This window comes from Aspergillus japonicus, assembly GCF_003184785.1.
Source record: "Aspergillus japonicus CBS 114.51 unplaced genomic scaffold BO86scaffold_29, whole genome shotgun sequence".
NCBI classification, from domain to species: Eukaryota; Fungi; Ascomycota; class Eurotiomycetes; order Eurotiales; family Aspergillaceae; genus Aspergillus; species Aspergillus japonicus.
In genome coordinates this window covers 196,384-210,584 of record NW_020291666.1, presented here as the reverse complement: position 1 = coordinate 210,584, position 14,201 = coordinate 196,384, and the positions used below count along the sequence as shown (strand labels likewise).

Genomic DNA, 14,201 nt, shown 5'->3' with positions numbered 1-14,201 from the left:
GGTTCGGGATGGCGGTTTGGGCGGTGCGGAAGACACTAAACCCCTTTGGGCCTGGTGTCGTGGGCCGGAGAAACCGCCTAACCGAGGAGGAGGGATTCTCTCTTTCTCTTATCCCTCCCCCCCAAAAAAAAGTGGCCCTGCGGTGGACTAGCTAGCGCTCCTCCATTTACGCCGGTTTTGCGATTTGTCGATTCGATTCGGTCCACGATGCCTGCCCCGATCGCCATGGCTCCGGCCTCCAAGAAAAGAAAGAATGTCAAAGAGAGCGGCGTGCCTTCGTCGAAACGCCGTGCCGTCGCGGACACTGAGTCCGCCGATGCGACGGCCGACATCCAACGGCTGGAAGACCAAATCTCCGAATCGCGAAAGCACTACAACAATATCGCAACCCTGATTTCCATGCTCACCACCCAAGGGTCTGCCAATAAACCGAATGTCCCCGCCGCGTTGGCTCTGTGTCGTGTATTCAGCCGATTGATCGCGGGAGGAAACTTGACCGAGTCGAGCCGGGCCGCCGAGAACGAAAAGATCATTGTTGCGTGGTTGAAGGAGCGTCTCAAGGAATATCAGAAGGCTCTGCTCTCTATCATTCGCGAGAGCGATCCCTCGTCTCAGGTTCGTTCCTGCGATGCCATCTTCAACACGGGCAGAGGTAGACTAACCGTCGGTCGAATAGATCACCGCCTTAACCTTGTGTCTCTGCATTGTCAACGAGCGCGCCACACATCTTCCCGGAGAAGAGGGTATCTGGTTGACGGGTCTTTTCAAGAATGTCGTGGAAGCGGTTGTGGAGGCCAACAATGGCCAGGCGGTCCTGTCCGAGTTCATCGAGAAGGCCAAGGAGTTCGAGGACGTGCGCTACTATACCTTCATACAGATCTCGTATGTCAATCTCGTTCAATGCACGTTCTCATCAAGCTAACGCCTGGTCTCAAGTGAATACGCAAGCACGCCACGCAGCTCCGCAACCATCGACACATTGATCACCATCCTGTCGGCCTGCGACTCGATACCCACGCCCGAGCACGAGTTCGAGAGCTTCTACACGAAAACCAGCAAGAACAACAAGCGGGTGGTGTCGGCGAAGTCGCACAAGAAGCACGCGCAGGAGGCCTGGCTGGCGATCCTGCGCAACACCCTGTCGGACGCGCAGCGCAAGCATCTGCTGCGGATCATGGTGCACAACATCGAGCCGTGGTTCCTGCGGCCGGAGCTGCTGATGGACTTCCTGACGGACTCCTACAACGTGGGCGGGGCGACGTCGCTGTTGGCGCTGTCCGGGCTGTTCTACCTGATCCAGGAGAAGAACCTGGACTACCCGCAGTTCTACCCGAAGCTGTACTCGCTGCTGGACGCGGACCTGCTGCACTCAAAGCACCGGTCGCGCTTCTTCCGCCTGATGAACACCTTCCTCGCCTCGACGCATCTCCCCGCCGCCCTCATCGCCAGCTTCATCAAGCGCCTCGCGCGCCTCGCCCTCAACGCCCCGCCCCCGGCCATCGTCGCCATCGCCCCCTTCGTCTACAACCTGCTCAAGGAGCACCCCACCTGCGCCTTCATGCTGCACCGCCCCATCCGCGACGCCGACCGCCAGGCCCTCCTCGCCGCCCGCGGCATGGACGACCCCTACGACCCGCGCGAGCCCGACCCCGTCCGCTCCGGCGCCCTCGACAGCAGTCTGTGGGAGCTCGAGACCCTGCAGTCGCACTACCACCCCAACGTCGCCGCCATCGTCCGCATCCTCGCCGAGCAGTTCACCAAGCAGTTCTACCACCTCGAGGACTTCCTCGACTACACCTACCAGGGCATGCTGCAGGCCGAGCTGGGCTCCGAGGACAAGCCGTTCAAGCGCATCCCCGTCGTCGAGTACCAGATCCCCCGCCGAATCTTCACCGACCGTCTGCTGGAGGAGGACGGCGGCGAGGATACCGCGCCGGGCAGCTTGCTCCGAGGGCTCTGGGAGTTTGCATAGCGTGGGGAGAAAGTGGCGCGGGGCGGTTACGACTAAAAGCAATATATCACTAACCTTCTGTACATAATTCGATATATATCACTATCCATATTTCCCAATCACCCAAGAAATTTAAGGAGTGTAGTTGGGCGCCATACCTTGGGCGGGGCAAAAGTGAGCAATTGCTAATTCTATCCTATTCTATCTAACCAACTACATCCGCATTCTCACTAGCATGATTTGCACGAAGGAGTGTGGTGGTGGTATCTGCCCTCCTAACCGGGGAAGGAAGCTCCAGGGTAAAAAAAAAAAAATCAAAAGTCTATGAGTTCGAGAAAAGAAAGGAAAGGCGAGAGCATTTTCAATGGGCAGAATGACCAAGCCGACGATCAAACCTGTCAGGAAGATGCACCGGCATCGACAACGACATCCAGGCCCCATTCGCCGCGGACCCAGACCCGGACGAGGACGAGGACCAACCCAGCGTCCCCGACACGGCCAACGTACTCACCGGCCTGCGCGTGATATACCGCGTCTCCGTCCACGCACCACCACCACCACCACCACGACGCCCATCCTCCCCTCCAACCCCAGCCGAAGACCCTACCACCCCGGTCCCTTCATCGCCAGGATAATAATCACAATAGACATCCAACGCAAACACGCCGCGCTTGAGATCATCCAGCAACTCATCGCTCACCTTGACGGGGATGGCCTCGAGCCGCGCGCGCATGCCGCCCAGAATGGCCTGGGCCTTCTTCCGGCGCCGCCGGCGCCGCACCCCGACCTCGTCCTCCATGCGCTCGAGTAGCCCCAGAATCTCGTGCTCCGTGTGCAGCGCCGTCGCCACCGCGTGCTGCACCCGCTGCGTCAGCTGGTGCAGGTCCGCCGCCACGCCCCGGAACAGCGCGTCCACGCGGCCCAGCGCCTGCGTGACGTGCGCGGCCAGCGCCCGCCCGAACCGCCGTCCGTAGTACCGGTTCCAGAACTCGAGCCAGTGCAGCAAGCCGATCCGGGATTTGCGGAGCCGCGTTAACTCCAGGATCGTGATGACGTTGCGGCACAGGGTGAGCGTGTAGAGCGCGGTGCGGCGCGTGGTTTCGATTAGGTGCGCGGGGGTGGTGGGGGGATTCGCGGTGGGGGGAGTAGTGGTCGGTTCTTGGTTTTTGAGGCGGTAGAAGCGTTGGGGGGTCTGGGTTGTTGGGGTGGTTTCTGTTGTTGTTGTTGTCTCGGGCGTGTGGGTTAGGGTTGCTGGTGAGGCTGAGGATATTGATGCACCGGGCACTGGTATCGCGGATATGCCTGCGTGTAACATTCCAGATGCTGGTATTTTTTTTGACGTTGGTTTCTATGTTATGGAAGGATGGGTCGAAGTTAAGCTGGGTCTGGTGGTAGCGACAGACGAGGTTATGAGGGTGTGGAAACGAGCGTGGCTGATGGTAACTTAACGAGTGACGCGACAGCTTTTTTATGCCATTGGTAAGGTTTAGTGGTAAGAATGATAGTTGATTGTGAAATAGCGAGAGGGAGAGAGAGTAAGAAGAGAACATGATGACAGCATCCGCCATCTGGGCTGGTGTCGTCCTTTTCTTTCTCTGTGCTCGTCCCCATCGTGGAAGGAACAGACCAGGGTGCAGTGGGCACTCGGAAAGCAACAGTAACCTCCGTGAGAAGAGACCCAGTGATGCATCCGGTCACTGGACCCATATCCGTGAAGCTTGGTGAGCTTGCACCGGGATGAAGAGCCGATTAACTTTGGCAGTCGACCCGTGCAATGCGTGCTGGAGGTGAGGTCCTCTGCATCTCCGCATTCGGTAATCGGCAGCCGGCATCGGGAGGTTCGGGGCAGATGTCACCGTTGCGATTCTTGAACCGTCCCGATCGTGCGCGAGCGATTCCGCAACAAGTCTGGCTTGGTCGAGGAGTCGGCAAAGCGAGAGTTTGGGTCTGCGGTGTCTGTTCCTCTGAGGTGAGGCCGTAAACGTCCTGTGTCTGAACGGCAATCCGTCTTTGGGGGGGGGGGGCGGCTGTCGATGCGCCAAGACTTGGTATAGAGGATCGGGCCTGCATGAACCACATACTCGCTAATCGGGTGGGTGATTTCATCAGCGGCGATGATCGGCCAGGAGTAAGACGAGTGAGGATGGGCTCGATCGTGGCGAATATGGGGTTGATCGGCTGCGTCCACTCCTGTCCTGTGTTGCCCCTTGCAGGTAAAAACCGTCCATCCGCACTGACATTTTTCCCCAAGGTGGAAAACCAAAACAATGGATACCCGAAGTAGTGTTCGGTAATTTGACGAGCTTTTTACCTTCTATCAAGGTGTCTGAAGGGAGGGAGCGGTTCGCTCAGGACCCTATTGCTCTGACGTGCCACAAGGATATGGTGCTCATGCCATGGACGGCCCTTTAATTCTCGTTCAGGGCGAAATGAGACTCTCGACCTCTCTCTCATCGCTGTGCTTCCTCTGGATCATCACGAGCCATGCAGCAGGTCTTGCATTCCTGGTCGATCCAAGGGACCATTCTGAGAGAACGAACCACACACTCAGCCAGCACCTGGATGATCACGAACAGCTACTCCCAGCACTGCTGCTCTGCTGATATGCCGGCAGTATAGCATGAGTCGAAATCATTATGATGAACTCACTCTCTTAGGCAACTCTCCTGAGCGCCACCCGTAAAGCCACGAGCGAGCGGTAGAGCTTGGAGTTCTGCTGCTCAGTCATTCCCCAGCTTGTTGTTGTACTCATGCCAAGTACAAACCCTCCCCCAGGAATGCTACAAAACAAGCCCGGCATGTGCGCCCTTTCGCCTCCATTGGCATTCAGGCAGATCGATTGTTTGGCAACGCGTTGTTTTGGTCGCCAATAAAGAGCTATCTTCTGCCTCAAGCCTTCTCACGGGCTTTCTTTTTCTACCTTGCTCTCGCCTTCCCACTCGACCACAGATACTTCGCGCCAGTCCTGGGTCCGACAAGTCAACGAGGTACGTATTGTTGTTTCGATACTAACCACAGCGAAGAAGGCATAGTCTGTGTCTTTCGATATCTAGCAGGTCCACAAGAGTCGGTCAGGTTTCTTTGATATCACTCTGCATCCCAAGAATCTCTTTGCAGCAAGAAACCTGCAGTCCAAGACACTCCACACGTGAAGAACCATCTTTCTCATACCAGTCCATCACGACTCGATATCAAGATGCGCGCGTCAAGCTCTCTTGCTGCGGCCTTTGCATGCCTGGCTCAGATCGGGATTGCCGAAGCAGCTTTGTCTTTCACCCAATGGCCCTCGGTCATTCGTGCTGGCCAGCCTACCACTCTGAATTGGCAGACGGACTCGGATGCTGTATGCTGCTACCACTCCTCCTTGATGCTGCGTTCCATTCGCTAACGCCCAATCTAGCCCGTGACCGTCACACTGCGGAAGGGCAATTCTCAGAACCTGGACACCGTCCAGACCCTGGCAAGCAACGCCCAGGGAGGCTCCTTCACCTGGATTCCGGACTCCACGATAGAGAACGGCGACGACTATGCCTTCCAGATCCAGCAGAACGGCTATGTGAACTACTCGGGGCTTTTACAGGTCACCGGTGGGGTTCCAGCAAGCCCAGCGACCAAGGCCGCGTCTACCCCAGTCCTCAAACCCAGCCCAACGGTGCTGGTAGCCTCAGTGATCCCTCCAGCTCCTAGCCCTGCCACTCCAATTGCAACTGCATACCCTACCGACACAGCCCCTCACGATGAGATGCAGACAGTCCAGAAGGGCAATGATGGCCAGACTTTCACCGTCAATGCCGCCAACGACCCCAGTGCGAACGCAGCCGGGGCCGCCAACAGCAAGACTGCTATGGCTGCCTATATGCAGAGTGGTGCTGCCTCTGTTCGCGCGACGGGGATGGGTTTCATGTTGGGTGCTCTTGCCATGGTGGCTTACCTCGTCTAGTAGACTTGGACGAACTTCCCGGTAATGCTTGGCAAACATTGAACTTGGTCTTACTTGGTTGTCAGAACTTGGTTCGTGCGTGTCTAGGTTTATCGTTCTTCTTCAGATCAACTCGCATGAGACCGAGCGGTGCTGGGATTGCTCTGGGCGACAGGCGTTGGTTGAGGTTTTCATTTTCGCTTCTCTTTCTCTTCTGTTGTGTATATATATATCTTCTCTCCAGACACTACAGGGGTCGGGCCGAGGGCGAGCCACAATCCTTTTCTCGGGACTGGGCTTGCAGATCAGTCAAGACGCCTTCACAGTGCTCGAGTTTTGTGTGATCAGATTGAGTAATCCACAGTGCTGCCGCTACTGCTATTAATAAACAATCTGACAGGACTGAATTGTACTGTACTCCATACTTGTTTGTAGATGACAGTTCCGAACGGTAGTTCAGGCGGACCAAAAGGAAGACAAAGGATTGGGTGTTTGACCAGTTGAGTTGGTTAGTGGCGGCAAAAGAGTTAAGAGAGTTCAAGCTTGACAGCAGATCGATCATATTATTCAGTAATTGTTTGTTACCAGTCATTCATTATCTATCATTTCCTGCTGGCTACTGTCTTTTCTTTGAATAAGACTACACTCTCTCTCACACACTCACTCTTTTCCTTCCTTTTCCTCTTCTGCCTCTTCATCTTTTCTTCCTGTCTTCCTTTCTTTCATCTTGGATATTTTGAACTACCAGTTTTACCAACTTTAGGATCATTTCTTCCTCAGTGCCTATTCTTACCGGACCTGCCAGGATCTTCAGATTAATCAGCCCAGTTTGTGCTGGCGCCACCCCACGTTGTGGTGCTTGGACAGTGACGGTATGTTTTGGGAAGCAATTTACTTCATCGATCGATTTTTCTGCTGCATCTCTTCACCTTCCTCCAGCAACCCCTTCAGCAACCCCTCGTCCACCACCCGCAACTCCCCCCCCCCTTCGGAGATTATTTGTGATGTCTCGGCGATGAATAAGCATCAGACTGACCATCATTTCACTGTTCCTGCTGCAGATCTCCTGCAATCAAGCCTTGATCCACTTCGTGGTATGTGCTTTTCTGCTCTCCCCCTTCTTTCATCTTGTGTCGCCATTCAATCGTCGTCCGCACCATTCGTCCGTCCCCTTTCCCTGCCACTTCCGCCCCTTCCAACAATTGCTTTGTTGATTCCTCCGTGTGGGTGTGCGCTGTCAGCTGCGTTTGGTTGTGTTTACAGGTCAGGTTCGGGGCCGGACTGGTTGTCAAACTGAACTCTTCCCCTTACTGCAGCCCAACAAAACAAAACGCCTGCTTCCTCTTCCTCCTCTGGGGCAGGTTCCTGCTTTGGATTCCTGCTCCGCTCTTCTCACCTGCACCTTTGCCAATTGCGGCGCTTTCACCTTCATCCCCAAACCCAAACAGATTGAACATTCCACCCATTCCCCGTTATGGTCGGAATGGCCCGATTCGGTCGGGGCAAGAAGTCACCCAAGCCAGGAACCAACCATGCTGACCCGGACATGCTTTCGCTGCCTACGTCAGATCCTCGTCGAGCGCCTCGTGTCAGCCTTCCCCATGTGGAAACGCAGTTGAATATGCATCAATACAATGGACTCTTCAATGAAATCTCGAACCCCGACCAGCTGAATGGGGCTCCGCCCGCCCCTTCCTCGCCAGGTACGTTTTGCCTCCGTGTGGATTTGCGACCCAGCGTCGGCTGGAAAGACCCTCCCACGGCGCATCGTTTCCCATAGTTTGCTCATGTGTATTGCGAAACAGAACCCGTGAGACCCACGTCCCCCAGCGGCACCAACGGCGTCGCGAACCACGATACCAACCAAGATCCTCCGGCAACTGAATGGTCGTCGGCTGTCGGTCATGCGGCCACGGGCAAGTCCGGGCGCGTTATCCATAACCTCCAAGAAGAAGTCGCGCGCTTGACCCGGGAGTGTAGTCTCTATCGCTCCCGCGCCGAAGAGACGCAGCGCATGAACGATGCCTTCAAGGTTCAGGTCCAGAACATGACCGAACGTCTCCGGAACCTCGAGCAAGCGAACGAGACGAACCTCCATTCGATCGTGCGGAAAGACAAGAAGATCGATGAGCTACGTGCGGAGGTGCAGACCGAGAAGGACCGGAGGGTTCAGGCGGAGGGCGAGGCCAAGAAAGTCAACCAACTGATGGGGGTCGCCCGCGACGATTTCCACCGCAAATGCGCCGAGTTGCAGGAGATCTCCAATCATTCGCGAACCCAGTACGATGTTCTGGCCAAATCGGCACACCGGGAACGAGCGGAGCAGCAGAGACGGCTCAAGTCGATCAGGGATGATATCACGACCATGAAGAAGCAGTTCGACGACAAGAACACCAAGTTGGAGCGCTTGGATGCAATCATGGCCGAGAAGGACCGGGAGATTGAGCTCAACCGAGACCGATTCGACCTGCTATACGCCAACTTCCAGACCTACAAGCGGGCGCAAGACGAAGATCTCCGAACGCTGATTGAGTCGGGCCGGCAAGGCGATGCCAAGATCGACGCCGCCCTGACTTCGCTGAAAGAGACCGAAGGAACGATGAAGTGGATCATTCAACTCAAGCAGCAAGTCAAAGACGCCCAATGAATATCCCCAAGTCTATGACGGTCTAAGCAATATTTACTGCCATGGGCCCCTTCGATTGCCAGGCTCAAGTCAACGGCGGGCACGTTGACCACCTTGATCGTGGAAGATCTCGAGCCTGCAATCCAGCAGCATCCCAATGGAAACCTTTTCATCCGCTACATCAACATGGCAGTCGTCGTGATCAGGGACCATGATATCATGCATATTCTGCATTCCATTCTTGTACTCTTCATTCTTCCCATTTCATCTCCAACCTTCATTTTATCTGTTTCTTACCCACTGTTATTTTATTCATATTTGCTCCCTGGCATATCTCTGGGAGATATAAGGAGTTTGGGAGTGCTTGATACCCTGGGAAACATAGACCGTCATGTCCCTACTTGTCACTATCTTGTTCAACGTACAGTGCTGTCCAGACACAATATACTTCAGTATACTTTGATAGATACATATGCAACATTACGCTAATATGTGCCAACTTGCACTTTTGAGAATGACAAACCGTTTGGTTGCTCGATGGCAAGGAAGTAAAGGAGTAACCGTTGGCTGCATTGATCCGCTTTCTGTTTGATTGCACTGTCTTTGTACAGTGTCTTTGTACGCCGTCTTCACATACTGTCTTCGCACACTGCCATCACGCACCGTCATCGTGCAGTGCCATCGTATGTACTTGACCGGTTGTCACCTGGAGTTCACGGTTATCTGGGGTATAGTATGTTGTCCCTCAGACCAACACTGTTTGTTGCTACTACCCTTCCCTTCCTCCCTCCTTCCTCCCTCTTCCCACGCTCCACCATCTTCTCTTTTCCCATCTACCTCATCCCATGTTCTTCTTACTATCACATTATTGATTCCATTACGCGATACCCTTCCTCGGAGTTTGGCAGCAACAATCTTCATAAATCGGTTTTGTAAACCATCACTTAGGCCAAGAGCTGCCTTGGGGCCGCGTTCTGTTGTCGCCCGTCGCCCGCCGCCCTCCCTCCTCGCCGTCGTTGAAGTGCAATTTGCCGAAATGGAACAGCGTCTGGTGCTCGCCTCTACATGGGGCTTTGAGCCCATTGGTGTAAGTACTTGTCGCATTCACAAGAAAGACTATGCCAATCTGACAATCTGATTCAGATTCGGGAAGTTAGTGAAGAGATCAAGTATGGCGTGCCGTCAATCAGTTTTCTGGCTCAGCTTTATTGACTTAGCTCTGTCAGGGCTGCGACTTCGCAACATGACTGCAATATTGAATATGTTAAGCTTTACAATGCAAGCTTCCCTTGTCACATCCCTTTGTCCAAACTTCGCTGACCTATTCACCCTTCAAGGTCATCTCAGTCGAAGGTCTTGGGGAACAACACGCAAAACAGGTCGCTGAGATTGTTTCCAACACCATTTCTGGGAACGAATACAAAGATCTACTTGATGTTAGAGCCTGACCCTTTCTATTTCCTGTCATCTTGGCCGTTTGACCGACTCATCTACTAATCCCATGAACTCGATGCAGGAACCGCGCATTTACCAATTAGATATGACATCTAGTCTCCAAAACCTCGGCAATGAGGATGAAATGAACCCATGCCTGGAGGATGGCTGCGAACTGATCCCTACCTCATCTATCCATATCACCAAACTCTGGCTCTCGCCGAATGGCGGGGTGGGATGCTTCTCCTTCGAATCCAGGAAACTACTGGCTAGCATTGCCGACCTCACTTCAACCGAGATCACTATGCTCGACGATACCAAGGGAATCCAAGTCACGGGTACCAGTGAAGTGGATGTAGATGACGCCCTGACTAAGCTTACTCGAGTTGAGAGGCCATTGGTAGGTCCATTTCTTGACATCTCGAAGCAGCACTGGCTCACTGGTGTGCTAGGCATGTGTTCAGCGTCCTATCACGACCAACGTCCTTGTGTCGCCGGAAGACGATGCGTTGCGCTATCGCCTCGTGAAGTGCAACACCTTGAACCCGATTGCGGAGCGTCGAGTTCTAGCAGACCTGACTCTAGACCCACGCCTCGATCCTGGTGATATGTATGTTTCAATACAATATGCGATCGACGGAGAAACTCACGCGTTGAAACTACCTCCCAATCTGGCGAACCCGCCTCATCTTGTTTACGACCCTGGAAAATCTCGCATCTGGAATGATTTCACCTTCCAGCCGCTTGGTAGCGATGAGGGATACGATACGGTGTATGAAATGGCTGAAAGCGCTATCCCGAGAACCGATGTGATGACCATAGCTGTCCCACCCTCGCTGCACCCTTACTTGACTGTCGAGAAGGCGAAGCAGGTGAACCAGTGGGTTGTTGAAGGGGCGCGAGTGGAGAAGGATATCCCTGAGCAGGAATCCGTGGCTCCTAGCATCAACCAGACTCTTAGTACTCAGGGTCCAGTCCCGACTCTCCAAGCTCCTGTTCCCAAGATTCCTGCCCGTACACCACGCGACGGCCTCGAAGCACCTGGGCTTCAGAGACCGGCCGGTGTGAAAGTGCGCAGGGTCGCTCCAGCCAGTATCAAGCAGAAAGCACAGGCCGCTCCCTCACTCCCTGAAACCAAACCAGCTTCTACGACAACTCTTCCACCGGCTGAACCCAGATCACCAAAACCTACATCTCCAGATCCGGAGGGAACCGATCTGTCACTCCGTAGACGCTGGGTTATGCAGTATGATGTCAAAAATGGGGACCAGGACTTGCAGAGCGTCAAGATGGAGGCTAAGGTACCTAACTCCCAGTCTCAACCTCGGGCCCAAGCGCGGTCCTCAGAGGACAATCGGAGTATGTCGTCAAAGTTCGATTCGACCAAGTACGGTCTTGCGAGATCATCGCCACAACGGTCCTTTGGCAGACGAGGTAATCCCAGCATTGGTCCAGCCGCACTACGGAAGGTCGCCCGTCAGAATCAATTGATCGATATCGACGTGCCAGTCAGCACTACTACCAGCACCCAAGTTGTTTCTTTTGATCAGCCCGCACTACTTCCTATAGCATCATCACCATGCGGCAGCAGCTCCGAAACCACAATCCTGCTAGACAAAAACACGTCTGACCTTGTCGGGCTGACTATTGGGGTTGGCAACCTCTTGAATTCCAGCGATTCAGATTCTGGCCGGGAAGCAGCCTCCTGGCGCAGCAGCAACCTGATGAGTCAAGATGCAAGGCTTAATGCTTTGCGTCAGAGCAACAATTCAGCGGCAGTTGAAGTACTGCCTACGGCAGACGAACTCCCGAATGCCGCCGCCTCACGCAGTCAAGCAAATGAGGCATGGGTGAGGGCTATGGTGACTGATTTGGAAAGAGCACAGCGCTTGGAGAAGGAGTCTTCAAGCGAGGTCACTTCCAGAGAGTTTCGCCACACACGGCACAGGGCTGCTAAGAGTGCGACCACTGCTAAAAGCAAAGCCGAGGCTAAGGCAAGGAGACAAGCGACACTAGAAGATTCCTGGGGCATCGGCAAGCCGAAGAAAAAACCTGTCAGTTCTCCTGAAGGTCAGAAACCAGCTGCAAGCTTGGTCGTGCCGAAGCCAGCTCCGGTGAAAGATGAGAGCATTCAACGGCAGGTGAAAAGTCTCTATGATGCTATCATCCCAATCCTCGACTCGGCAGCATGCTTTCCCGGGGCGATGAACATCGAGATGCAATTCGGTCTGATTCTGGTACCCCTTCTTCCGAAGTCCTACAGAGAAGAAACCATGACTGCAGATGCTTGGAAAAAACTGTTTCGTCCACAGTCCGGCCTTTCGGCTCCAACCACCAAGTTCATCAAGCGACTCACGACCTCTGGTGCCGACATTGACCATATTGTGGACATTCGTACTTCCAAGGCCGATGGCAAACTTCGTCTGTTTGAGCAGGATTACACGGATTACGGCGTGTCCTGCGAATTCCACCTCCGCACCCGGTCCAATCAAGTGTACATGGTAGTCATCGACGAAAATGGGGGATACAGCGTTCGGGAGCCTGGAAAGAAACTAGGAGGGGTCAACTTTCACTTTCCAGCCTACACATGGGATGCCAATATGTCGGTCAACCAAGTGATGGGATTTGTTGGCGAGAGCAACCCGGACATTGAACAGATCGCCCAGCACCTCGCCAAGAGCATATGGGTCGAACCGGATCGCAACCTCATTTGCATTTACACACGCCTGCCCACTGAGATGGAGAATAAAGTGACACTGGAAAAGATGTACATGAAGCGCTGGACTCGCCACCGCCATCTGCAACGCGACGAGGCTGCTGCCTGTATCACTCGGGAGCCGGCTTCAGCTACTGTGGCTACCAGCCCTGACAAGGCCATCAATGAGGACGACATCAATCCCACTTCCCATATCTTCCTGCAGATCACTGAAGTGCAAGACCTGCTCTTCGGCAAGCACTATAATGAGCCAGAAGTCAAGCGAGCTCGTGCCACAGCACCGGCGGAGATGGTGAGCAACGGCCGACTGTGGTATGAGGTATCCCTGGTCAGTCCTGCAATCGACTCTCTTCTCAATTCCAACGCCGACCTCGAAGTTGGCGAGCCAACAACCGACTGGCGCGGAATTGACCTGTTCGGCCGCGACGCTGCTGCTTTGATCGGTGACGCAACTGCGAACGAGGGCAAGACTGAAGACGAGACTCCCAGTGCCGTCGCCAAAGCCATCGGTCACGCCGGTCTCGGAGATATGCTCCGCCTAGCCAGGACGGTGATCCAGCGCATCGACGCGGTAGGGTATTGGAATGCTCGACCCGGGATGGACGTCCCGATTGAGCCCCTTACTACCACCGCCTCGTTCCGCAGCAGTGCGCGGGCGCGTGGCGTGGTCGGCATGTCATATGGAGGTGAGGATGACGACTCGCAGAGCAGTGAAGATACTCTAGGTGTCCGGGTGGATTCCAAGGGGGTCGTCCGGTACCCGGCGCAGGTGGATATCTTTTCGCCACAGGAGTATTGGTAGTCTACTGTACCTTTGAGCTTTCCTTTTTGAGGTGTGGTAGGGGCTGTTTGTTGGGAGGGTGTCTCCGTACATGGCAGGGGCAGTAGACTGATTTGACGGCGAGGGCACCTCGAGTGCACGGCTACATGTACTGTTGATTCCCCTGCTGTGCCATCCGATACCGCGCATGATGGCTTCTCCCTTTGCTTCACTCGACGGGGTTGAGTCTTTTACGGTGTCGGCGGCTAAGAAGAGGAAATTTTCTGCCATCAGTAAGGAGCTTGATTTAATTCAGGACGTTGAGAGTATGACCTACGGTCCGTTTCTGGGGAGTTGTAATGGCAGAGGAGATAGGGAGTTGAAGAAGCCAGACTGTATTTTCAAGATTTATGGATGCCGGGGTTGGGCTGGGGTTCAATCCTGTTCCTACAGTGGGTGTTGGTTGGCTTGGGTAGATGGTATGAGGGGGAGGGCGGTTTGATAATATCTCATAATTTTACAATTCCAATTGGCTTGTTTTAGTCCTTCTCATGAGCAAATGGGCGCGTAAAGTTTCAGTTCAGCATATTACTATCTCAGGAGTTCCAAAATAGGTAATCGGGCCAGAGACAATACCCTGCCTTGACTATTGGACCGTCCAAGGGAGCCTATAAGTTATCATCTGTAGCTATGCTTACTAGACCTGATTTCACGAGGGCCATTCGCATCTAAATTCCTGGTGTAAGTGTATTATCCATCACGAGCCCTATAGACAGGTCCCAAATTCTAAGCACT

The 14,201-nt window shown here is 54.2% G+C and overlaps 5 protein-coding genes across 5 annotated transcripts; 4 read left to right on the top strand and 1 right to left on the bottom strand.

The window, feature by feature from the left end:
• The first annotated feature begins 124 nt into the window (after window positions 1-124).
• Window positions 125-2,050, top strand: noc4 (ribosome biosynthesis protein NOC4). Its single transcript, XM_025672232.1, has 3 exons — window positions 125-615; window positions 677-882; window positions 937-2,050. Exons 1-3 carry the CDS (start codon window positions 208-210, stop codon window positions 1,970-1,972), a joined length of 1,650 nt encoding a protein of 549 aa, XP_025526994.1. The 5' UTR covers window positions 125-207; the 3' UTR covers window positions 1,973-2,050.
• A 33-nt stretch (window positions 2,051-2,083) lies between these two features.
• BO86DRAFT_379923 (uncharacterized protein) lies at window positions 2,084-3,266 on the bottom strand (the record flags this gene model as incomplete). The annotated part of the gene is made up of 2 exons (XM_025670695.1): window positions 2,084-2,109; window positions 2,459-3,266. The coding sequence occupies 2 exons, from the start codon at window positions 3,264-3,266 to the stop codon at window positions 2,084-2,086; spliced, it is 834 nt and encodes a 277-aa protein (XP_025526993.1).
• Window positions 3,267-3,725: 459 nt separating this feature from the next.
• BO86DRAFT_410417 (GPI anchored serine-threonine rich family protein) lies at window positions 3,726-6,018 on the top strand (the record flags this gene model as incomplete). Its single annotated transcript, XM_025674497.1, has 3 exons — window positions 3,726-3,920; window positions 5,148-5,294; window positions 5,352-6,018. The coding sequence occupies 3 exons, from the start codon at window positions 3,726-3,728 to the stop codon at window positions 5,889-5,891; spliced, it is 882 nt and encodes a 293-aa protein (XP_025526992.1). The 3' UTR covers window positions 5,892-6,018.
• Window positions 6,019-7,177: 1,159 nt separating this feature from the next.
• Window positions 7,178-8,600, top strand: BO86DRAFT_107216 (uncharacterized protein). The gene is made up of 2 exons (XM_025665897.1): window positions 7,178-7,573; window positions 7,676-8,600. Exons 1-2 carry the CDS (start codon window positions 7,345-7,347, stop codon window positions 8,515-8,517), a joined length of 1,071 nt encoding a protein of 356 aa, XP_025526991.1. The 5' UTR covers window positions 7,178-7,344; the 3' UTR covers window positions 8,518-8,600.
• A 932-nt stretch (window positions 8,601-9,532) lies between these two features.
• Window positions 9,533-13,494, top strand: BO86DRAFT_456753 (uncharacterized protein; the record flags this gene model as incomplete). Its single annotated transcript, XM_025677183.1, has 3 exons — window positions 9,533-9,583; window positions 10,013-10,330; window positions 10,383-13,494. 3 exons carry the CDS (start codon window positions 9,533-9,535, stop codon window positions 13,446-13,448), a joined length of 3,435 nt encoding a protein of 1,144 aa, XP_025526990.1. The 3' UTR covers window positions 13,449-13,494.
• Between the last annotated feature and the right edge of the window lie 707 nt (window positions 13,495-14,201).